The 25187-nt window shown below is 44.9% G+C and overlaps 1 protein-coding gene across 4 annotated transcripts in view; it reads left to right on the top strand.

The window, feature by feature from the left end:
* Positions 1 to 25187, top strand: part of wdr90 (WD repeat domain 90) — a 58911-nt gene that overhangs the window by 20852 nt on the left and 12872 nt on the right. For 2 of the 4 annotated variants that reach the window (XR_016487169.1, XR_016487170.1), the window contains exons 15-25: positions 7108 to 7226; positions 7679 to 7840; positions 8715 to 8845; positions 8980 to 9096; positions 9939 to 10174; positions 10535 to 10671; positions 13018 to 13148; positions 13955 to 14085; positions 22916 to 23077; positions 24701 to 24829; positions 24971 to 25121. Coding sequence is in view for 2 of the 4 variants with exons in the window: in XM_036946479.2 (XP_036802374.2) it covers positions 7108 to 7226; positions 7679 to 7840; positions 8715 to 8845; positions 8980 to 9096; positions 9939 to 10174; positions 10535 to 10671; positions 13018 to 13148; positions 13955 to 14085; positions 22916 to 23077; positions 24701 to 24829; positions 24988 to 25121 (1589 nt within the window). In the remaining 2 variants the exon portion in view is untranslated. The remainder of the gene's footprint in view (positions 1 to 7107; positions 7227 to 7678; positions 7841 to 8714; positions 8846 to 8979; positions 9097 to 9938; positions 10175 to 10534; positions 10672 to 13017; positions 13149 to 13954; positions 14086 to 22915; positions 23078 to 24700; positions 24830 to 24970; positions 25122 to 25187) is intronic. The other 2 variants (XM_036946479.2, XM_090202208.1) reach the window with 1 other exon arrangement.

The raw sequence follows: 25187 nt of genomic DNA, 5'->3' as shown, positions 1-25187 counted from the left end.
GAAATTGAATAAATTAACTGAGCAAACTAGAATCCTTTTCAATATATACATTTAAACATGCTTTTAAAACAATTGGAATATAATACATATAAATGTTGTGGGACTATAGTAGATGAAGAATCAATATTTTTTTTAGATTGAGTATTTATTGGGTCAGTGTGTTATGTATGTTTGTAATAGTGTGTTATATGTGAAAATGTTTTCGTATTTTAATGTTTAAGCACTCTTGGAAGATTAGTCCAAATGGGGACTGAAATCAATCAAACCCGGACGACGCTAGGCCAATTGTACGTCGCCCCATGGACCTCCCGGTCGCGGCAGCCTGGGCTCAAACCCAGAGTCTCTGGTGGCACTGCCTCCCACTCGGGAGGCTTTGGGACCTTTAACAGAATGTGACTGGCAGAACGGGTGTTGTATGTTGAGGATGAGAGCTGCAGTTGATATCTCAGATAGGGGGGAGTGAGGCCTAAGATGGTTTTATAAATAAGCATCAACCAGTGGGTCTTGCAAAGGGTATACAGAGATGACCAGTTTACAGAGGAGTATAGAGTACAGTGATGTGTTCTATAAGGAGCATTGGTGGCAAATCTGATGGTTGAATGTTAAAGAACATCTAGCCGCTCGAGAGCACCCTTAACTGCCGATCTATAAATTATGTCTCTGTAATCTAGCATGGGTAAGATGGTCATCTGAATCAGGGTTAGTTTGGCAGCTGGGGTGAAAGAAGAGCGATTATGATAGAGGAAGCCAAGTCTAGATTTAACTTTGCCCTGCAGCTTTGATATGTGCTGAGAGAAGGACAATGCATCGTCAAGCCATACTCCCAAGTACTTGTATGAGGGGACTACCTCAAGCTCTAAACCCTCAGAGATAGTAATCACACCTGTGGGAGGTGGGGCATTCTTCTTACCAAACCATATGACCTTTGTTTTGGTGTTCATAACAAGGTTAAGGGTAGAGAAAGCTTTTTGGACACTAAGAAAGCTTTGTTGTAGAGCATTTAACGCAAAATCTGTGGAGGGGCCAGCTGAGGATAATACTGTATCATCTGCATATAAATGGGTGAGAGATCTTCCTACTGCCTGAGCTATGTTGTTGATGTAAATTGATGAGAACTTGGGACCTAGGATCGAGCCTTGGGGTACTCCCTTGGTGACAGGCAGTGACTAAGACAGCAGATTTTCTGACTTTATACACTGCACTCTTTGAGAGAGGTAGTTAGCAAACTAGCCCAAAGACCCCTCAGAAACACTAATACTCCTTAGCCAGCCTAAAAGAATGGAATGGTCTATCGTATCAAAAGCTTTGGCCAAGTCAATAAAAATAGCAGCACAATATTGCTTAGAATCAAGGGCAATGGTGACATCATTGAGGACCTTTTAAGATTGCAGTGACACATCCACAACCTGAGCGGAAACCAGATTGCATACCGGAGAGAATACTATTGACATCAAGAAAGCCAGTCAGTTGATTGACATGTTTTTCCAACACTTTTGATTAACAGGGCGAAATAGAACAGTTAGGATCAACTTGATCTCCCCCTTTAAATAAAGGACGGACTGTGGCTGCCTTCCAAGCAATGGGAACCTCCCCAGAAAGGAGAGATGGGCTTGACGATGATAGGGGCAGCAACCTTAGAAGAAAGGGTCTAAACCATCTGACCCAGATGTTTTTTGGGGTCAAGTTTAAGGAGCTCCTTCAGCACCTCGGACTCAGTGACTGCCTGCAGGGAGAAACTTTGTTGCGGGGCAGGGGAAAAATAGGGAGAAGCATCGGGGATAGTCACATTAGAAGAGTGTGGGAGATGAGGAAATGTTGGACGGGCAGGGGTGTGTTTGTTAACAATACCACTGAAAATATCAAATAAGAAGGTCCAAGTGTCTTCAACAGAGGGGATCAAGCGAATTCTATACCATTTTAGAGGCTAGTTCATGAAGGAAAGCTTGCTCATTAAAGTTTTTTTTTAGCAATTGTCTATGACAAATCAGGATAGATCGTTTCACTGAGCAGCCATTACGAACACATGCTGTAAAATAGGGATCACTAAGGTCATTACAGAAAACACCAGACTGATACTTATCAGGATTATTTGTGAGGATAACATCGAGGAGAGTAGCCTTTTCTGGGTGTTTGGAGTCATACCTTGTGGGATTGGTGATAATCTGAGAAGGATTTAGGGAGTCCCATTTGCTTTAGGACTTGGTCAGGTGGTTTAACCTGTCTAGGACTGGGGTTCCGCACCATTTTAAAGATAAAATTCTCGTTAATCCAGTCACAGTGTCTGAGTTCAAAAATGCTTTACAGTGAAAGCTCCACAAACGATTGTTAGATCACCAACTCACAGAAAAACCCAGCCATTTTTCCAGCCAAAGAGAGGAGTCACAAAAAGCACAAATAGAGAGAAAAGTAATCACTAACCTTTGATCTTCATCAGATGACACTCATAGGACTTCGTGTTACACAATACATGTATGTTTTGTTTGGTAAAGTTCATATTTATATCCCAAAATCATATTTTACATTGGCGTGTTATGTTCACTAGTTCCAAAACATGCAGTGATATTGCAGAGAGACATGTGAATTCACAAAAATACTCATAAATGTTGATAAATACAATTTTTAGACATGGAAATATAGATGCACATCCCCTTAACTTCTTTGGGATAGGGGGCAGCATTTTTACTTTTGGATGAATAGCATGGCCAGAGTGAACTGCCTTCTACTCAGTCCCAAATGCTAATATATGCATATTATTATTATTATTATTATTAGTATTGGATAGAAAACACTGAAGTTTCTAAAACTGTTTGAATGATGTCTGTGAGTAAAACAGAACTCATATGGCAGTTAAAAACCTGAGAAAAAATCCAAACTGGAAGTGGGAAATCTGAGGTTTGTAGTTTTTGAACTCACCCCTGTTGAAAACACAGTTGGATATTGGTTGTTGCACTTCCTAAGGCTTCCACTAGATGTCAACCGTCTTTAGAAACTTGAGGATTCTACTGTGATGTGGAGCCGGATGGGAGCTCTTTGAGTCTGGTCTGCCTACAGCCTCGTTCTCAGTCACGCGCTTTCACTTGAGAGGTAGCTGTCGTTCCATTGCTTTTCAAAAGATAATGGAATTCTCCGGTTGGAACATTGCACTTTTATGATAAAAACATCCTAAAAGATTGATTCTATACTTAGTTTGACAAGTTTCTTTGACCTGTAATATAACTTTTTGAACGTTTCGTCCGAATGGACCAGATTGCGCATTTGGATTTGTTTACCAAACGCCCTAACAAAAGAAGCTATTGGACATAAATGGACATAAATGATGGACATTATCGAACAAAACAAGCATTTATTGTGGAACTGCGATTCCTGGGAGTGCATTCTGATGAAGATCATCAAAGGTAAGTGAATATTTATAATGCTGTTTATGAATAATGTTGACTACCCAACATGGAGGATATTTCTCTGGCTGGTTTGGGCTCTGAGCACCGTTCTCAGATTATGCTTTTTCCGTAAAGTAAAAAACAAATCTGACACAGCGGTTGCATTAAGCATGTTCAAGTCACCAAGCAGGACAAGTTCAGACTTAGTGTAAGGGGCCAGGAGAGAGCTTAGGGCAGGTAGGGTACAGACCAGTGCTGATGGAGGACTATAGCACCCGGCAACAGTCAACAAAGAGCTATTTGAAAGTTGAATGCTTAAAACCAGCAAATCAAATTGTTTGGGGACAGATTTGGTGGAGACAACCGAGCACTGAAGGTGACCCTTGGTAAAGATTGCCACTCCCCCACCTTTGGAAGATCTGTCTTGCCGAAAAAGGTTATAACAAGGAAGGTTAACGTCAGTATTCAAAACACTCTTCTTTAACCACATCTCCGTAATGACCAACAGATCTGGATTGGAGCTGTAAACCCACACTTTCAATTGATCCATTTTAGGTAATAAGCTTCTAGTGTTAACGTGCAGAAAACATGAGCATGAGTGCTGGAGGTGAGCAAAAGCTCGGGAGAGAGGGGTGAGTGTGGTGGGGGTACCTGTACCAGACAGGGGGAGACAGGCCAGGGCAGACGGTGAACAGATCGCCAGGTGGAATCCAAGCAGCAGTGCAACAGGCAACGGGAGTAGGTGTCACGCCCACTTGGGAGAAGCTTTTATTTCTGGAGGCAAATTTCTAGTAGGAAATGCCAGTGGATGGTCTTTGAACAGCAGGAGGGGGCTTCAGAGGATGCTTCAAAGACTCCTGCCACTTGTTGGGCCCAAAGGCCTCGACACCCTTTACTTCACACATTCATGCTAATTGAATTTGAATCTGGTCTGTCCTTGCAAGCCTGGGAGCCTTAACGCAGCATTCAGTCCATATAAAATATATAATTGGGTATGTACTTTTCATTTTCTATTTTTCTTCTTGGCTTTCAAAATAGCATCAGACCAAACACTGCTCACTCAGTTCCAGGTTGGATGGTGTCCTCAGGTCTCTGCTGTTTGTTTGCTAGAGCACCCTCCATAAGGCTTGGAAAAATAACCCTGGAAGCAGTAATCTCTCTGGTTAATTTTAGTCAAAATTAGGTTGTAGGTTTAGAGTTTTGATCTGGAGCAAAGGTCATGCTGTGGAGGGTACCATCCTGTGTATGTACCTGCTGAAAAATCCAAGTTTATCGAACTCCAAATCTATCCTTTTGCAAAAAAAAAAAACATGTTCCAGGGAGTGGAAAATAACATGGCTTTATACAGGGAGTGGAAAATTAACAGGGAGTGGAAAATAACATGGCTTTATATAGGGAGTGAAAATTAACATGGCTATATACAGGGAATAGTAAATAACATGGCTATATACAGGGAGTGGAAAATAACATGGCTATATACAGGGAGTGGAAAATAACATGGCTTTATATAGGGAGTGAAAATTAACATGGCTATATACAGGGAATAGAAAATAACATGGCTATATACGGAGTGGAAAATAACATGGCTTTATATAGGGAGTGAAAATTAACATGGCTATATACAGGGAATAGAAAATAACATGGCTATATACGGAGTGGAAAATAACATGGCTATATACAGGGAGTGGAAAATAACATGGCTATATACAGGGAGTGGAAAATAACATGGCTATATACAGGGAGTGGAAAATAGCGTGGCTATGCACAGGATGTGGAAAATAGTGTGGCTATGCACAGGATGTGGAAAATAGCGTGGCTATACACAGGATGTGGAAAATAGCGTGGCTATACACAGGATGTGGAAAATAGCGTGGCTATACACAGGATGTGGAAAATAGCGTGGCTATACACAGGATGTGGAAAATAGCGTGGCTATACACAGGATGTGGAAAATAGCGTGGCTATGCACAGGATGTGGAAAATAGCGTGGCTATACACAGGAAGTACCCGTGTTGAGTCGATGTGCAGTTGTACAAGGTAATTGTTGTAGCTATGTACATATAAACTCAGCAAAAAAATATGTCCCTTTTTCAGGACCTTGGCTTTCAAAGATAATTTGTAAAAATCCAAATAACTTCACAGATCTTCATTGTAAAGGGTTTAAACACTGTTTCCCATGCTTGTTCAATCAACAATTAATGAACATGCACCTGTGGAACGGTCGTTAAGACACTAACAGCTTACAGAGGGTAGGCAATTATGGTCACATTTATGAAAACTTAGGACACTAAAGAGGCCTTTCTCCTGACTCTGAAAAACATCAAAAGAAAGATGCCCAGGGTCCCTGCTCATCTGCGTGAACGTGCCTTAGGTATGCTGCAAGTAGGCATGAGGACTGCAGATGTGGCCAGGGCAATGTCCGTACTGTGAGATGCCTAAGACAGCGCTACAGGGAGACAGGACGGACAACTGATCGTCCCCGCAGTGGCAGACCACGTGTAACAACACCTGCACAGGATTGGTACGTCCGAACATCACACCTGCAGGACAGGTACAGGATAGCAACAACAACTGCCTGAGTTTAGGAACGCACCAGGAACGCACAATCCCTCCACCAGTGCTCAGTCTGTTCGCAATAGGCTGAGGGAGGCTGGACTGTGGGCTTGTAGGCCTGTTGTAAGGCAGGTCCCCACCAGACATCCCCGGCAACAACGTCACCTATGGGCACAAACCCGCCGTCACTTGGACCAGACAGGATTGGCAAAAGTGCTCTTCACTGACACGTTGCGGTTCTCTCTCACCAGGGGTGATAGTCGGATTTGCGTTTATCGTTGAAGGAATGAGCGTTACACCGAGGCCTGTACTTTGGAGTGGGATCGATTTGGAGGTGGAGGGTCTGTCATGGTCTGGGGCGGTGTGTCACAGCATCATCGGACTGAGCTTGTTGTCATTGCAGGCAAGCTCTACGCTGTGCGTTACTGGGAAGACATCCTCCTCCCTCATGTGGTACCCTTCCTGCAGGCTCATCCTGACATGACCCTCCAGCATGACAATGCCACCAACCATATTGCTCATTCTGTGCGTGAGTTCCTGTAAGACAGGAATGTCAGTGTTCTGCCATGGCCAGCGAAGAGCCCGGATCTCAATCCTGTTGAGCAGGTCTGGGACCTGTTGGATCAGAGGGTGAGGGCTATGTCCATTCCCCCCAAAAATGCCTGGGAACTTGAAGGTGCCTTGGTGGAAGAGTGGGGTAACATCTCACAGCAAGAACTGGCAAATCTGGTGCAGTCCATGAGGAGGAGATGCACTGCAGTACTTAATGCAGATGGTGGCCACACCAATACTGGCTGTTACTTTTGATTTAACCCCCCCCCCCCCCCCTTTTTGTTCAGGGACACATTATTCAATTTCTGTTAGTCACATGTCTGTGGAACTTGTATTTGTTTCATTCAAATATTGACACGTGTTTGCTTAAAATAAACGCTGTTGAGAGTGAGAGGACGTTTCTTTTTTTTGCTGCGTTTAGGTCGGGTTAAAGTGACTAGGGAACAGGATGTATAATAGACGGTAGCAGCAGTGGGTATACTCACTACCCTCTGTCGTGCCTTGCAGTTGCCGAACCAAGCAGTGACGCAGCCAGTCATGATGCTCTCAATGGTGCAGCTATAGAACTTTTGAGCACCTGCGGGCCCATGTCAAATCTTTTCACTCTTTTAACGCTCCTCCACAGATGGTGGTTGTGTGGAACACCCTGTGTGTCACTAAAGGAGGAGAGGTGTCTGTCCTGGCCAAAGCACACACCGATGTGGACATACAGACCATGAAGATTTCCTTCTTTGATGACACACGGTAACGTTAGTCTGTCATACTTCAATATGTGAAGCAACACAAACATTGACACACACACACACACGATAACATACGCACTATACATACACATGTATTTAGTCATGTAGATATGTGGTAGTGGTGGAGTAGGGGCCTGGTGCCACACAGTGTGTTCTGTGTGCCCTCAGGCAGTGAAATCTGTGAATGTATTGTAATGTTTTAAGTGTGTAAACTGCCTTAATTTTGCTGGACCCCAGAAAGAGTAATGGGGATCCATAATCAATACAAATATGTAAGGCTTCATTCAGGATTCAATAGAGGTTCAAATAAATGGGTGTAGGAATGTGTTCATTCTGTCATCTTGAGTTTGTGTCACTATGATATATATATATATATATATATATATATATTTTTTTTTTCCTTTGCTAAATAGCCAAAATGTAAACATGTTATTTTGTGTATTTACGCTCCAGGATGGTGTCCTGTGGTCGGGATAACGTTCGGTTGTGGCGTGTGCGGAGCGGGGCCCTGCGGTCTTGTCCGGTCAACCTGGGGGAGTACCATGCCCTGGACTTCACCGACGTGGCCTTTGAGGAGGGTCACTCTGCTGACCGCGAGCCTGAGGACCGCACGCTGTGAGTCCACACACTCCTTTCAGCTTTTTTAACCTTTTCATATATTGTAGGTAGGCTATGGCTGCATCCCAAATAGTGCAGGGCTCTGGTCAAAGGTAGTACACTACAGAGGGAACAGGGTACCATTTTGAGATGCAGTCTATAACTTCTGGAAGGGTGTAAATGTCACAGTATATCTAGAAACCCTTCTGCAGTAAATCTGACCAAGCCTCGCAAAGCTGTCTGATCCCACGAGCTTACATGAATGTTGCTGATAGCGCAGCGTGACTCTGTCTGGTGTTTACGAGGCTAAATCTGACCCACTAAGCATTTGACCATCTAAGATAAATTACCTTGACCTTAATACATGGCGGAAGAACATTTTTAAATTGTTTCATGTGCAAATTTGGCTCTCCAAACTGTGAGCTTACTTATGTCTTCCTCCAAGCCCTGCGTAGTTCCATTTCGTGGAATCAGAACCCAGTGCCTTCTCTCTCTCTCTCTCTCTCTCTCTCTCTACTTCTCTCTCTCTCTCTCTACTTCTCTCTCTCTCTCTCTCTCTCTCTCTACTTCTCTCTCTCTACTTCTCTCTCTCTCTCTCTCTCTCTCTCTACTTCTCTCTCTCTCTACTTCTCTCTCTCTCTCTCTCTCTACTTCTCTCTCTCTCTCTACTTCTCTCCCGCTGAGCCTATGAAAGGTTTGAAAAGATCCACACATCACTGCCTCTGAGTGACTGATACCGCACCTGCTGGAGCCACACCACTCAATCCCCTAATAACCCAATCTAAAGTACCTAATCCCGCCCACTCTCCGGAGAGGAGGCCATAAGTGCTCAATTTTCTAATTCAGAAGACTTTGAGCCATTATGGAGCCTCGGTTTCCTTGTTTCCAATAGATTTGCCAGTAGCCGCAGTGGCCACATCCTGGAGATAGACTACGGGAGCGTGGCGATCAAGAACGTCAGGAGACTGCTGCCTGCCCAGCAGCCCCACTCTCAGCGCCGTGAGAAACAGACCTTCGGCATGGGTGAGAGGACGGTGGAGGAGGAGGGTGGGAAGAGATGTAGGGAGGGAGAGAGAGATAGAGAAAGGTAATTTGAGGTGAGACATGAGATCACTTTAAACTGTGCTAAACAATAAAAATGTTCTCCTTCCCACCAGGTCTGGGCATCGCTGTCAACAGCATCAGCGTTTCATCAGCGTTCTGCGCCACAGGCTCTGAGGACGGCTTCCTGCGGCTCTGGCCCCTAGACTTCTCCACCGTGTTCCTGGAGGCTGGTGAGAACAGGCACAGTTCAACATTATTTTAACATTCAGCTCCATCCCTGCTCGGTCTGTCAATCATCTACATTTACATTGAACATTTTAGTCATTCAGCAGACACTCTAATCCAGAGTGATTTCGGCGGCAGGTGGCCTAGTGTTGGGCCAGTAACCGAAAGGTTGCTGGATCGAATCCCCGAGCTGACATGCTAAAAATCTGTCCTTCTGCCCCTGAGCAAGGCAGTTAACCCACCGTTCCCCCGAGCACCAAAGACGTGGAGTTCGATTAAGGCAGCCCCCCGCACCTCTCTGATTCAGAGGGGTTGGGTTAAATACAGAAGAAGGCAGTTGAAGGCATTCAGTTGTACAGCTGACTAGGTATCTCCCTTTCCCTAATATAGGTTAAAAAAACAACCACATCACTCAGTCCTAAAGTCATCTGCAAAACCAGTGGCAGGAAGAAAAGACATCTCACTCAGCCACAGTCATTTGTTTTATTCAGTACATCTGCCGCATTCAGCGTGTCAATATTGACTGGCATCTAAAGAATTGGCAACTTGTTTGAAGTAAATGTCTCTGATTAACTGAAGGTGTTTGAAGACAACTCATATCAAACGGGTTTCCAGGTTGAATCCCAGTCAAACCACCTATCAAAGAGCTAAAATCGTATTGCTCGTATGAAGGGTTTCAAAGGAGGCTTGATGGGATTTTAGAGTAATGTAATCGCTGCCGTTTAATCACAAACCCACATTCCGCGCACGCTGCCTCCCATTTCCTCAGCCAACGCACTTTCTCAGCCTACAGTACACAGACACACACTCCAGTGTTCCTCAGCCCCCCCCCGTCTTTCCTCCCCAGAACACGAGGGTCCTGTGAGCCTTGTGTCCGTGTCCGACGACGGCCTCAGCGTCATGGCGGCCACCACCAGCGGTAACCTGGGCTACCTGGACGTGAGCAGCCGAGGCTACAGCACCCTGATGAGGTCACACACGGACGGCGTGCTGGGCTTCAGCGTGGACGGTATCCGTCGGCGCATCACCACCGCCTCCTGCGACCGCACCGTGCGCGTCTGGGACATGGACTCCATGCAGCAGGTGGGAACTCGAGCTCTGGAACTGAGCACACACTGACGCTCAAAGCTACAAGGCTCATTTTCAAACCCACATATTGTTTTCGCACTGCTGAGCCGAATTGAGGCAAACTGAGCTGGCCTGGTCATGTGTCCACCATAGTTGCTTGAACAGTGTTGATAATGATAATCCCACGGTTTGGTACAGGTCGACGCGATAGTAAGAAAATGGTAAGTGTTATGTTTTTCGAGAATTATTGTAAGGTTTCTCTCACCTGAAATAACTGACCTCTCCTCCTTAGAATTCTGACTCTTCCACCGTGATCTTATCTGACTGAATCGCTGTAACCTCATGACTGCTATGTGTCCTCTGGGCCTTCTCCAGCTGTATGACTTTGTTTCTGAAGACACGCCCTGCTCCGTGGCCTTCCACCCCAGCCTGCAAGTCTTCTCCTGTGGATCCAGCTCCGGCCTCGTCAGGGTCTTTGACATCGCCAGCGCCAAACTACTGGCAGAGCACAGGTAGGTAGACCCAGATTAGAGGAGATACTGTCGTATACATAGTGGGTTCTGGAGTTGATGGATTAATGAACAACAGAAGTTATGTGGTGCCTTGATACAGTAGAATCTAGATACTGTCTCTGAGCAGCGAAAGACCTTCAGCACAGTTTTGCCTTGACTCGCAATAATCCTTTCAATTCTGATCTCGTGCTGTAAGACGCCGTAACCCGACGGCCAATTTGCCGGACGTGACTAGCTGTCAGTGGATCATACGTCTTGGTGCTGATTTGAATATATAGCCGGTTAAGTCAGTGACTGTTTATCCCGCCAGCTGAGTCATGTCATTACTGTGACCTACCATAAACCTCTCGAACACTACCACCACCCCTCACAAGGAAGTGTCACACCTGTGACATCTGCTGTGCCTCTATCTTTCACCCTCTTACAGGCATGGGCGATGGCGGTGTAGGATGGGTGACAGAGAATTGGCTCTTGTCACAGTCTGTCAGTTGGTACCAGTGTGGTATCTCGTTATAGAGGAATCAAGCGGAGGCCTTCTGGAGATGAGAGTATCTGTGATTCGTGACTGAGCCACACTCGCTCGCACACCTACTGTACACACACACACACACACAGTCTGTGGGACAGAGTTGGCAGCAAGGCTATTATAGACACATTTAATAAGGTCTTGTATGAATGCCGAGACCACTGCCGCAGTTTGAACACTTCAGTGTTAACCCGTGTAAAGGTTTAGAGAATGAGAGAGAGAGAAGGAGAATGGAAATGGTTTTATTAAATATATGATTAGTGTGTCGTTTTTGGCTCTCGCTCTGTGACTCATTGTATTTGGGTGTTTGTTAACCTTTACACCTTTACAATCGTGGGAATTGGCCTATATGGATCGGGCCCAATTGAAATGTTTCTAACTGAAGAACTACAGTGTGAGAAGCATATGCATAACCATGGCAGGAATTGAAAGGGAACAATTTGGAGATTAGGGTGAGGACACTTGTTCACCTGACACGACTGAATCCAAAATAACTGTTGATTTTACGTGCATTTGACGTTTTACTGTACTTTTCGCAACATTTATCGACAATGAAATCTGAAAATACTCTGCATACATTCTGTAACGTAGTAAGAATATTCATGAAGATTGTGGGGGTAGGTGCAATGTAAGACAAAATTAAATGAGAAGGTTTTGAGTGAGGGGTCTAACTGATGGCCACACATCTCTCCAGTGTGCACAGTTTCTAAGTACTTTCAATGCGCTTTTATGACTCAAAGGAAAGCGCTTTCAACCTTTTCTGTGCTTTTTTTGAGCTCTTAGTTGTGCCGTTTAGTAACTGAAGCAGACTTGTAGATGTTTGTTTGGAACACAGCCCTGCGTCCCCACCATCACACAATTACTGTTGTTATTTACACCATCACACAATGACTGTTGTTATTTACACCATCACACAATTACTGTTGTTATTTTTTAAATTTAAATCTCAATCTGGGTTAGGGCGGGCATCATTTGAAAGCTTGTTCTATTGCCAACATGACTAGCTAAATTAGGTTGTCACAAGGCAGGCACTTCATAGAAACGGATAGTCATTTTGGTGCTTATAGAATGGAGTCAGGAGGGCATTTAAGTGCGTGGCTCCGCTGCTTATTTTCTTCACTGTAAACAAACGGGGCTCATTCTGTTAAGGGCAACCTAGGCTATGAGGCCATGGTATCCTTGTAACTGTCCATCAAGCATAGCGATCATAAACGTTGATCCTTGTTAAAAAGAAAAAAGCCATTGCAAACTCTTTGCAGTAAGGAAGTGTTTACTACCGAGGAGACAGTCAGCTGAGTGCATACGTTTTAGAAAGCGCACAACACATTTTATACTCTTCCTTTGTAGGCGTCACTTCCCCAAGCTATACATTTTATGACCCCAATGAGTTCCCCTCCTTTCCGCTGTGGAATGTCCATGGTTCTCTCTTTGTTTTGCCAGATGTCAGAATCGCACCCCGTCCATCCTCTGTTCTCTGTTCCCTGCTCTCTGATCCTGGGCAATGTCCTCTTATCTGATGAGGTCAACCTTTCTAAATTAGCGTACACACGGCCATGGCCTAAACTCCATTAATACTCACAGTAGTCATTCACTAAACACAATACTCACAAACTGCAGTTTAACTTGAAACGTGTTACATTTCGATAGAATCCATCATACTGTAAATTACATGAGTTTGAAATGGAAATGTGAAGTGCGCATTTGGGCTCACAGGTGTGTGTGGTTTGCTTCTATGACATCAAAGTGCTATTTATTATAATCCTCGCTGTCTCATCTTTCAGAACACCTCGAGTCCTCCTGTGTTTTTTTTGTTTCTGCAGGCAGCACAGAGGGGAGGTGGTGGGCCTGGCCTTTTCACCAGATGGCGAGTTCATGTACAGCGCTGGCTCCCTGGGCTCTCTGGCGCTCTACAACTCCTCTCAGGAAGACCACCATGTACTCCGAGTACTGGGTGAGTTAACACTGACAACCACACATATACAATACAGCTGGAGCTGGTTGAATTAGCTGGTATGTTATGAATGGAATGGAAGATGGAACCTTTCACCTTCAGAAATACAAGGACTGCACTCAGTGTATTGCATTGTTCTGATATTACCTGTCAGACAGCTCCATCTCCAGTGGAGGTACTGTATCTTCAATTTTCAATGACTTACAGGCAGGGCCTAATATTAACACCCGCCACTAGCCAAATGTGGGTAGATTTTGGCATCTGCGGGTAAGCTGTCCATTTCACTAGCCACAATGGCGGGTGGTCAGGGCTCCACAGTGAGAGCATTTCACTCGGATTTGTGAATAAAAGTAGTCAAGTATGATCACATTTATAGTAAAATAAATGCTGCAGTAGCTGTTCTCAAAGTATTTCTGACGTTTTGTTTCATAGCTGGTAAATGAATCGCACAAAGTCAAAGAACTACGAATCCTACTATAGCCTATTCCACCTCACGCTGAAACACTGCCTGGCTGGGGGCTGTGATATTTTGGTTGAAATACTCCGGTCACAAAAAATGAAATTAAACATCATACCACATTATTTCATACTAGTAATACATTTGTAATACATTGGTTTTAGAAACATTACAAAGCATATTTCTTTTGTGTGCGTTTTGTTGGTGTAATTTTAATGACTATTTTATTTTGGCTGCTATAAAATCTGAGTGGCTTGTAGATTTTTAAATCTACCTGCGACAGTGGCTGGTAGACCAATAAGTTAATTTTATGCCCCAACACACCCTCCCTCATTCTATTTTTGTGTAGGTAATGTGGTTGCTCGAGGGACTGAACGTGCTCCTGACGCCCTCACTGTAAGCAGTGACAATCGCTGTCTGGCTTTCGTCGGGCCGTCTGAGTACACCGTCACCATCATGGCCGCCCGCTCCCTGGATGAGGTGCTGTTGGTTCTCTTACGATCAACAAAATCTCTGCCCCCTGTTATTGTGTCAATCAATTAGTCTTTGAGCTTTGTTTTCCTATATGTGGCTTGAACAACTTTATTGTTCAAATTATAGTGTAAAAAAATAGTGATTTACTCTGTACTTCCCAAATGGTAGGTCAGGACCAACTGGTGTGTCTCTGCAGTAATTTTGGCAGAGATAAAGTAACACCTACATGTTTCAAGTAGACCACCATAGTCTCTGTGCCCAAGAACGCCAAGGTAACCTGTCTAAATGACTATTGCCCCGTACTACTCTCATCTGTAGCCATGAAATGCTTTGAAAGGCCGGTCATGGCTCACATCAACGGCATCATCCCAGACACCCTGGGCCCACTCCAATTTGCGTACCACCCCAACAGAGCCACAGATGATGCAATCTCTATTGAACTCCACACTGCCCTTTCCCACCTGGATAAGAGGAACACCTGTGTGAGAATGCTGTTCATTGACACCATAGTGCCCTCCAAGCTCATTACTAAGATACAGGACCCTGGGATTGAACACCTCCGTCTGTATCTTGACTTCCTTACGGGCTGCCCCTTGTGGTGAGTGCAGGCAATGCATCCACCACGCTGACCCTCAACACGTGGGCCCCTCAGGGGGGTGTGCTTAGTCCCCGCCTGTAGTCCCTGTTCACCCAGGACTGCGTGGCCGCGCACGACTCCATCGCCATCATTAAGTTTGCTGATGACACGAGAGTGATGGGCCTGAACACCGATGATGATGAGACAGCCTATAGGGAGGAGGTCAGTGTGGTGCCAGGACAACAACCTCTCCCTCAACGTCAGCAAGACAAAGGAGCTGATCATGCACTACAGGAAATGGAGGACCGAGCACACCGCCATTGACATCGGCACGACTCTAGTGGAGTGGAAATTCCTAGGGGTCCACATCACTAAGGATCTATCATGGTCCACACACACCAACACAGTCTTCACAACACCTCTTGAGGCTGAAAATATTTGGTACTGGGCCTCAGATCCTGAAAAAGTTCCACAGCTGCACCATTGAGAGCAACTTGACTGGCTCCATCACTGCTTTGTGTGGCAACTGCTTGGCATCCGACCGCAAGGCGCCACAGAGGGTACTACGTCCGGCCCAGTACATCACTGGGGCCAAGCTTCCTGCCATCCAGGACCTCTATACCAGACGGTGTCAGAGGAAGGTCCTAAAATTGTTAAAGGCATCAGCCACCCAAGTCAGACTATTTCCTCTGCATCTGCACCTCAAGCGGTGCCGATGCATCAAGTCTGGAACCAACAGAACCCTAAACAGCTTATACCCACCCCCAAGCCGTAAAACTGCTAAATAGTTATTTAAGTAGTTAACCAAATAGGTACCTGGACTATTGACCCTTTTTGCACCATTTTTGACTCATCACATACAGTGAGGGAAAAAAAGTATTTGATCCCCTGCTGATTTTGAACATTTTCCCACTGACAAAGAAATGATCAGTCTATACTTTTAATGGTAGGTTTATTTGAACAGTGAGAGACAAAATAACAACAAAGAAATCCAGAAAAACGCATGTCAAAAATGTTATAAATTGATTTGCATTTTAATGAGGGAAATAAGTATTTGACCCCTCTGCAAAACATGACTTAGTACTTGGTGGCAAAACCCTTGTTGGAAATCACAGAGGTCAGACGTTTCTTGTAGTTGGCCACCAGGTTTGCACACATCTCAGATGGGATGTTGTCCCACTCCTCTGTGCAGATCTTCTCCAAGTCATTAAGGTTTCGAGGCTGACATTTGGCAACTGGAACCTTCAGCTCCCTCCACAGATTTTCTATGGGATTAAGGTCTGGAGACTGGCTAGGCCACTCCAGGACCTTAATGTGTTTCTTCTTGAGCCACTCCTTTGTTGCCTTGGCCAAGTGTTTTCTGTCATTGTCATGCTGGAATACCCATCCACGACCCATTGTCAATGCCCTGGCTTAGGGAAGGAGGTTCTCACCCAAGATTTGATGGTACATGGCCCCGTCCATCATCCCTTTGATGCAGTGAAGTTGTCCTGTCCCCTTAGCAGAAAAACACCCCCGAAGCATAATTTTTCCACCTCCATGTTTGACGGTGGGGATGGTGGTGTTGGGGTCATAGGCAGCATTCCTCCTCCTCCAAACACGGCGAGTTGAATTGATGCCAAATAGCTCCATTTTGGTCTCATCTGACCACAACACTTTCACCCAGTTGTCATCTGTATCATTCAGATGTTCATTGGCAAACTTCAGAAGGGCATGTATATGTGCTTTCTTGAGCAGGGGGACCTCGCGGGTGCTGCAGGATTTCAGTCCTTCACGGCGTAGTGTGTTACCAATTGTGTTCTTGGTGACTATGGTCCCAGCTGCCTTGAGATCATTGACAAGATCCTCCCGTGTAGTTCTGGGCTGATTCCTCACCGTTCTCATGATCATTGCAAGTCCACAAGGTGAGATCTTGCATGGAGCCCCAGGCCGAGGGAGATTGACAGTTCGTTTGTGTTTCTTCCATTTGCGAATAATCGCACCAACTGTTGTTACCTTCTCACCAAGCTGCTTGGCGATGGTTTTGTAGCTCATTCCAGCCTTGTGTAGGTCTACAATCTTGTCCCTGACATCCTTGGAGAGCTCTTTGGTCTTGGCCATGGTGGAGATTTTGGAATCTGATTGATTGATTGCTTCTGTGGACAGGTGTCTTTTATACAGGTAACAAACTGAGATTAGGAGCACTCCCTTTGAGTGTGCTCCTAATCTCAGCTCGTTACCTGTATAGAAGACACCTGGGAGCCAGAAATCTTTCTGATTGAGAGGGGGTCAAATGCTTATTTCCCTCATTAAAATGCAAATCAATTTATAACATTTTTGACATGTGTTTTTCTGGATTTTTTGGTTGTTATTCTGTGTCTCAATGTTCAAATAAACCTACCATTAAAATTAGACTGATCATTTCTTTGTCAGTAGGCAAACATACAAAATCAGCAGGGGATCAAATACTTTTGTCCCTCACTGTACACTGCTGCTAATGTTTATTATCTGACACTTTATTCATAGTTACAGTTGAAGTCGAAAGTTTACATGTGGGGGTGCTTTGCTGCAGGAGGGACTGGTGCACTTCACAAAATAGATGGCATTATGAGGTAGGACAATTAGGTGGATATATAGAAGCAACATTTATTTATTTATTTATTTTACCTTTATTTAACCAGGTAGGCAAGTTGAGAACAAGTTCTCATTTACAATTGCGACCTGGCCAAGATAAAGCAAAGCAGTTCGACAGATACAACAACACAGAGTTACACATGGAGTAAAACAAACATACAGTCAATAATAAAGTATAAACAAGTCTATATACAATGTGAGCAAATGAGGTGAGAAGGGAGGTAAAGGCAAAAAAAGGCCTTGGTGGCAAGGTAAATACAATATAGCAAGTAAAACACTGGAATGGTAGTTTTGCAATGGAAGAATGTGCAAAGTAGAAATAAAAATAATGGGGTGCAAAGGAGCAAAATAAATAAATAAATTAAATACAGTTGGGAAAGAGGTAGTTGATAGGGCTAAATTATATGTGGGCTATGTACAGGTGCAGTAATCTGTGAGCTGCTCTGACAGTTGGTGCTTAAAGCTAGTGAGGGAGATAAGAGTTTCCAGTTTCAGAGATTTTTGTAGTTCGTTCCAGTCATTGGCAGCAGAGAACTGGAAAGAGAGGCGGCCAAAGAAAGAATTGGTTTTGGGGGTGACTAGAGAGATATACCTGCTGGAGCGTGTGCTACAGGTGGGAGATGCTATGGTGACCAGCGAGCTGAGATAAGGGGGGACTTTACCTAGCAGGGTCTTGTAGATGACATGGAGCCAGTGGGTTTGGCGACGAGTATGAAGCGAGGGCCAGCCAACGAGAGCGTACAGGTCGCAATGGTGGGTAGTGTATGGGGCTTTGGTGACAAAACGGATTGCACTGTGATAGACTGCATCCAGTTTGTTGAGTAGGGTATTGGAGGCTATTTTGTAAATTACATCGCCAAAGTCGAGGATTGGTAGGATGGTCAGTTTTACAAGGGTATGTTTGGCAGCATGAGTGAAGGATGCTTTGTTGCGAAATAGGAAGCCAATTCTAGATTTAACTTTGGATTGGAGATGTTTGATATGGGTCTGGAAGGAGAGTTTACAGTCTAACCAGACACCTAAGTATTTGTAGTTGTCCACGTATTCTAAGTCAGAGCCGTCCAGAGTAGTGATGTTGGACAGGCGGGTAGGTGCAGGTAGTGATCGGTTGAAGAGCATGCATTTAGTTTTACTTGTATTTAAGAGCAGTTGGAGGCCACGGAAGGAGAGTTGTATGGCATTGAAGCTTGCCTGGAGGGTTGTTAACACAGTGTCCAAAGAAGGGCCGGAAGTATACAGAATGGTGTCGTCTGCGTAGAGGTGGATCAGAGACTCACCAGCAGCAAGAGCGACCTCATTGATGTATACAGAGAAGAGAGTCGGTCCAAGAATTGAACCCTGTGGCACCCCCATAGAGACTGCCAGAGGTCCGGACAACAGACCCTCAGATTTGACACACTGAACTCTATCAGAGAAGTAGTTGGTGAACCAGGCGAGGCAATCATTTGAGAAACCAAGGCTGTTGAGTCTGCCGATGAGGATGTGGTGATTGACAGAGTCGAAAGCCTTGGCCAGATCAATGAATACGGCTGCACAGTAATGTTTCTTATCGATGGCGGTTAAGATATCGTTTAGGACCTTGAGCGTGGCTGAGGTGCACCCATGACCAGCTCTGAAACCAGATTGCATAGCAGAGAAGGTATGGTGAGATTCAAAATGGTCGGTAATCTGTTTGTTGACTTGGCTTTCGAAGACCTTAGAAAGGCATGGTAGGATAGATATAGGTCTGTAGCAGTTTGGGTCAAGAGTGTCCCCCCCTTTGAAGAGGGGGATGACCGCAGCTGCTTTCCAATCTTTGGGAATCTCAGACGACACGAAAGAGAGGTTGAACAGGCTAGTAATAGGGGTGGCAACAATTTCGGCAGATAATTTTAGAAAGAAAGGGTCCAGATTGTCTAGCCCGGCTGATTTGTAGGGGTCCAGATTTTGCAGCTCTTTCAGAACATCAGCTGAATGGATTTGGGAGAAGGAGAAATGGGGAAGGCTTGGGCGAGTTGCTGTTGGGGGTGCAGTGCTGTTGACAGGGGTAGGAGTAGCCAGGTGGAAAGCATGGCCAGCAGTAGAAAAATGCTTATTGAAATTTTCAATTATGGTGGATTTATCAGTGGTGACAGTGTTTCCTATCTTCAGTGCAGTGGGCAGCTGGGAGGAGGTGTTCTTATTCTCCATGGACTTTACAGTGTCCCAGAACTTTTTTGAGTTAGTGTTGCAAGAAGCAAATTTCTGCTTGAAAAAGCTAGCCTTGGCTTTTCTAACTGCCTGTGTATAATGGTTTCTAGCTTCCCTGAACAGCTGCATATCACGGGGGCTGTTCGATGCTAATGCAGAACGCCATAGGACGTTTTTGTGTTGATTAAGGGCAGTCAGGTCTGGGGAGAACCAAGGGCTATATCTGTTCCTGGTTCTAAATTTCTTGAATGGGGCATGTTTATTTAAGATGGTTAGGAAGGCATTTTTAAAAAATATCCAGGCATCCTCTACTGACGGGATGAGGTCAATATCCTTCCAGGATACCCCGGCCAGGTCGATTAGAAAGGCCTGCTCGCTGAAGTGTTTCAGGGAGCGTTTTACAGTGATGAGAGGAGGTCGTTTGACCGCTGACCCATTACGGATGCAGGCAATGAGGCAGTGATCGCTGAGATCTTGGTTGAAGACAGCAGAGGTGTATTTAGAGGGGAAGTTGGTTAGGATGATATCTATGAGGGTGCCCGTGTTTAAGGCTTTGGGGAGGTACCTGGTAGGTTCATTGATAATTTGTGTGAGATTGAGGGCATCAAGTTTAGATTGTAGGATGGCTGGGGTGTTAAGCATGTTCCAGTTTAGGTCGCCTAGCAGCACGAGCTCTGAAGATAGATGGGGGGCAATCAGTTCACATATGGTGTCCAGAGCACAGCTGGGGGCAGAGGGTGGTCTATAGCAGGCGGCAACGGTGAGAGACTTGTTTTTAGAAAGGTGGATTTTTAAAAGTAGAAGTTCAAATTGTTTGGGTACAGACCTGGATAGTAGGACAGAACTCTGCAGGCTATCTTTGCAGTAAATTGCAACACCGCCCCCTTTGGCAGTTCTATCTTGTCTGAAAATGTTGTAGTTTGGAATTAAAATGTCTGAATTTTTGGTGGTCTTCCTAAGCCAGGATTCAGACACAGCTAGAACATCCGGGTTGGCAGAGTGTGCTAAAGCAGTGAAAAGAACAAACTTAGGGAGGAGGCTTCTAATGTTAACATGCATGAAACCAAGGCTATTACGGTTACAGAAGTCGTCAAAAGAGAGCGCCTGGGGAATAGGAGTGGAGCTAGGCACTGCAGGGCCTGGATTCACCTCTACATCGCCAGAGGAACATAGGAGGAGTAGAATAAGGGTGCGACTGAAAGCAATAAGAATTGGTCGTCTAGAACGTCTGGAACAGAGAGTAAATGGAGGTTTCTGGGGGCGATAAAATAGCATCAAGGTATAATGTACAGACAAAGGTAAGGTAGGATGTGAATACAGTGGAGGTAAACCTAGGTATTGAGTGATGAAGAGAGAGATATTGTCTCTAGAAACATCATTGAAACCAGGAGATGTCATTGCATATGTGGGTGGTGGAACTAATAGGTTGGATAAGGTATAGTGAGCAGGACTAGAGGCTCTACAGTGAAATAAGCCAATAAACACTAACCAGAACAGCAATGGACAAGACATATTGACATTAAGGAGAGGCATGCTTAGTCGAGTGATCAAAAGGGTCCAGTGAGTGGAGAGGTTGGTTTAGGGTCACGGCGATTTAGACAGCTAGCCAAGCCAACCGGTAGCAAGCTAGCATAGGATGGAGTCTGTTGTTAGCCACCTCTTGCGTTCGGTCAGTAGATTAGTGGGGTTCCGTGTGGTAGAGGGGATTAATCCAAATCACACAACAACAAAAATAAGAACAATAGATATAGTTATAGAGGCCCGAGAAGAAAACATAATAATTCAAATAAATAAATTGTCCGATTGTCTATTCAGATAGCAGCCGGAAAGACAGCTAACGGTTAGCGGGCCGCAGATGGGCGTTCCGGTAACGTCGCGACAGAGGAGCCAGCCGGATCTCCTTCAGGTAGATAACGTCGGCAGTCCGGTTGTGAAGGCCCGGTGGGGCTCCGCGTAGGCAGTGAAACGGGTCCGGATAGGTGACTGCAGCCCAGGAGTGAATGATGGAACTCAGGCGTGATTGACGGAGCTGGCTAGCACCGGAACAATCGATGTTTGCTCCGGAATCGACGAAAGCCGACTGTCACACGGATAGCAGCTAGCTAGCTGTGAGATCCGGGTATGAACGTCCAGAGAGCAGTTGAAATTCAGGGACATGGAGAGAAAAAAAAAAAATGGTCCGGTATGTTCCGTTTCCCGAGCCGCGCTGCGCCGTACAAAACTGGCGATAGATTTTCGATAGAATTTCGAACTAAAGGACAGCCGATGACCACAAACCGTGGTTAGCTTCTGATTAGCTTCTGGGCTAGCTCCTGGCTAGCTTCTGGCTAGTTTCTGGCCAGCCTCCTGGAGTTTCTGGCTAGCTTCCTGAAGGATTGCAGATCTGAGGTAAATAATACTTTTTTATAAATATAAATTGGTGAGGCTGGTTGCAGGAGAGTGTTTAGAAGATGAGTTGATGGAAAATAAAAATAAAATGTATGTGAAAAAAAGTTGTAAATATATATATATACAGGACACGACAAGACGAGGACAAAAGACGTCTGAACTGCTATGCGATCTTGGAGAAAAAAAAGAACATCAAACATCTCAAGACATCAGTCAGGAAGTTAAAGCTTAGTTGCAAATGGGTCTTCCAAATGGACAATGACCCCAAGCATACTTCCAAAGTTGTGGCAAAAGGACGTACGAAGTCAAGGTATTGGAGTGGCCATCACAAAGCCCTGACCTCAATCCCATAGACATTTTTTGGGTAGAACTGAAAAGGCGTGTGCGAGCAAGGAGGCCTACAAACCTGACTCAGTTACACCAGCTCTGTCAGGAGGAATGGGCCAAAACTCACCCAACTTATTGTGGGAAGCTTGTGGAAGGCTACCTGAAACATTTGACCCTAGTTAAACAATTTCAAGGCAATGCTACCAAATACTAATTGAGTGTATGTAAACTTCTGACCCACTGGGAATGTGATGAAAGAAATAAAAGCTGAAATAAGTCATAATCTCTGCTATTATTCTGACATTTCACATTCTTAAAATAAAGTGGTGAATTTCAAATGACCTAAAACAGGGAATTGTTACTAGGATTAAATGTCAGGAATTGTAAAAAACTGAGTTCAAATGTATTTGGCTAAGGTGTATGTAAACTTCTGACTTCAACTGTATATGTTAAATGTACATATCTACCTCAATTACCCTTCATCAACTCGCTACTGGATTCCTATATATATATATATATATATATATATATATATAGCCAAGTTATTGTTACTCATTGTGTATTTATTATAACTTATTATGTGTTCTACTTTTCTATTATCTGTATATTTTCTTTCTCTTTGCATTGTTGGGAAGGTAAGCATTTCATTGTTAGTCTTTACCTGTTGTTTACGAAGCATGTGACAATTTAAAATTAGATTTGAACAAGTTCGGATGTGTATCTGAGCCGAGGTAACATGATGCTCTACTTTGCATCACCCAGCTGCTGCGTGTGGACGTGAGTATCCTGGATGTGGAGAGCACCACTCTAGACTCGGCCTTGAAGGTGTGCTTCTCCCCGGCCTCCACCGGACACCTACTGGTCACCACCTCCGCCAACAAGATCCTGTGGATTAGCGCGAACACCGGACGACTGCTCAGAGAGGTAGTGGTACTGATATGCATGCCGTCTTTCTGTTTTTGAGGTGTGTGTGTCTACGTTTTAGTGTGGGAGATACTTTTGTAGTGTGTGGGGACACCTGCTCGTCGAACATCTCATTCTATAATCATGGGCATTCATATGGAGTTGGTCCCCTGTTTGCTGCTATAACAGCCTCCACTCTTCTGGGAAGGCTTTCCACTAGATGTTGGAACATTGCTGCGGGTGCCTTGCTTCAATTCAGCCACGAGAGCATTAGTGAGGTCGGGCACTGATGTTGGGCAATTAAGCCTGGCTCTCAGTCGCCGTTCAAATTCATCCCAAAGGTGTCCAATGGGGTTAAGGTCAGGGCTCTGTGCAGGCCAGTCAAGTTCTTCCACACTGATCTCGACAAACCATTTCTATATGGACCTCAATTTGTGCTTTGTCATGGCGGGGGGGGCATTGTCCTGCTGAAACAGGAAAGGGCCTTCCGCAAACTGTTACCACAAAGTTGGGAGAACAGAATCATCTAGAATGTCATTGTATGCTGTAGTGTTACATTTTCCTTTCACTTGAACTAAGGGGCCTAGCCCGAACTATGAAAAACAGCCACAGACCATTATTCCTCATCCACCAAACTTTACATTTGGCACTATGCATTGGGGCAGGTAGCGTTACCCTGGCATCCTCCAAACCCAGATTCATCCGTCGCACTGCCAGATGGTGAAGCGTGATTCATCACTCCCGAGAATGCATTTCCGCCGCCCCAGAGTCCAATAGCAGCGAGCTTTACACCACTCCAGCCGACGCTTGGCATTGCGCTTAGTGATCTTAGGTTTTTGTGTGGCTGCTCGGCCACGGAAACCCATTTCATGAAGCTTCCGACGAACAGTTCTTGTGCTGACTTTGCTTCCAGAGGCAGTTTGGAACTTGGTAGTGAGTGTTGCAACCGAGGACAGACAATTTTTTCCAACACTCGGCGGCCCCGTTCTGTGAGCTTGTGTGGCCTACCACTTCGCAGCTGAGCTGTTGTTGCTCCCAGACATTTCCACTTCACAATAACCGCACTTACATTTGACCGGGACAGCTCTAGCAGGGCAGAAATTTTATGAACTGACTTGTTGGAAGTCACTGAGCTCTTCAGTAAGGCTATTCAACTGCCAATGTTTGTCTATGGAGATTGCATGACTGTGTTCGACTTTATACACCTGTCAGCAACGGGTGTGGCTGATATAGTCAAATCCACAAATTTTGAAGGGGTGTCCACATACCTTTGTGTATATAGTGTGGTTGTGTGTGTGTGACAATGTTGATGTGCATAATACAGTGATGTGTGTTGTAATGAAGGTGCTGATTGTCTTTGCCACTGACCTAAAGAGATGTTTTTACATTTTAGTCATTTAGCTGATGCTCTTAACCAGAGGGACTTAGTGCATTCGTCTTAATAAGGTAGCTCGGTGAGACAACCATATATCACGATGATAGTAAGTAAACCATTTCCTCAACAAAGCAACTTATCAGCAAAGTCAGAGCTAGTGGGAAAAGAAAAGCGTGGGTGATACATTTGTTTTATTAATCAAGGTACTTAATATATCTACATTGTTTTGGTGGAGTTCTTCAGTGTTTTGTGTATGGTATCCCTGCCAGGTGTCTAAGGTACACAAGCACCAGTGTTCCTCTCTAGCTGTGAGTGAGGATGGACGTTTCTTACTGACAGCAGGACACAATGCTGTGAAGGTGTGGGATTACAGCATGCAGCTGCATGTCAACTCGCAGGTAAAGTTGATTGGGTTCGGTTACCATGCCAACCGGCATTTTGTATTAGCAATTTATGGATTTCAGTATTGTGATCTTACCAAATTTCAAGTAGTTTTTAAAAGTTGTGACGTTATTCATTTGAAATGTGTTGATTTGAAGACGCCATTCCATCCCAGATGTTCATAGGCCACAGCCAGCCTATTCGCCAGGTGAACTTCACCCCAGACCAGATGGCTGTGGTCTCAGTAGGAGACGCCATCTTCTTCTGGGACTTCCTGGCCCACCCTCAGGAGACTGGAACTGACAGACGGTGAGAGTCTTGCCTGTCTGTCTGTCCCACAAATAATTATCCACAGTGGTATTGCATTACTGTACT

This window comes from Oncorhynchus mykiss, chromosome 16 (assembly GCF_057628025.1).
Source record: "Oncorhynchus mykiss isolate SJ-2025 chromosome 16, ASM5762802v1, whole genome shotgun sequence".
Classification (NCBI taxonomy): Eukaryota; Metazoa; Chordata; class Actinopteri; order Salmoniformes; family Salmonidae; genus Oncorhynchus; species Oncorhynchus mykiss.
Note: the sequence above shows the minus strand (reverse complement) of the source record. Positions and strands in the feature narration are given on the sequence as shown.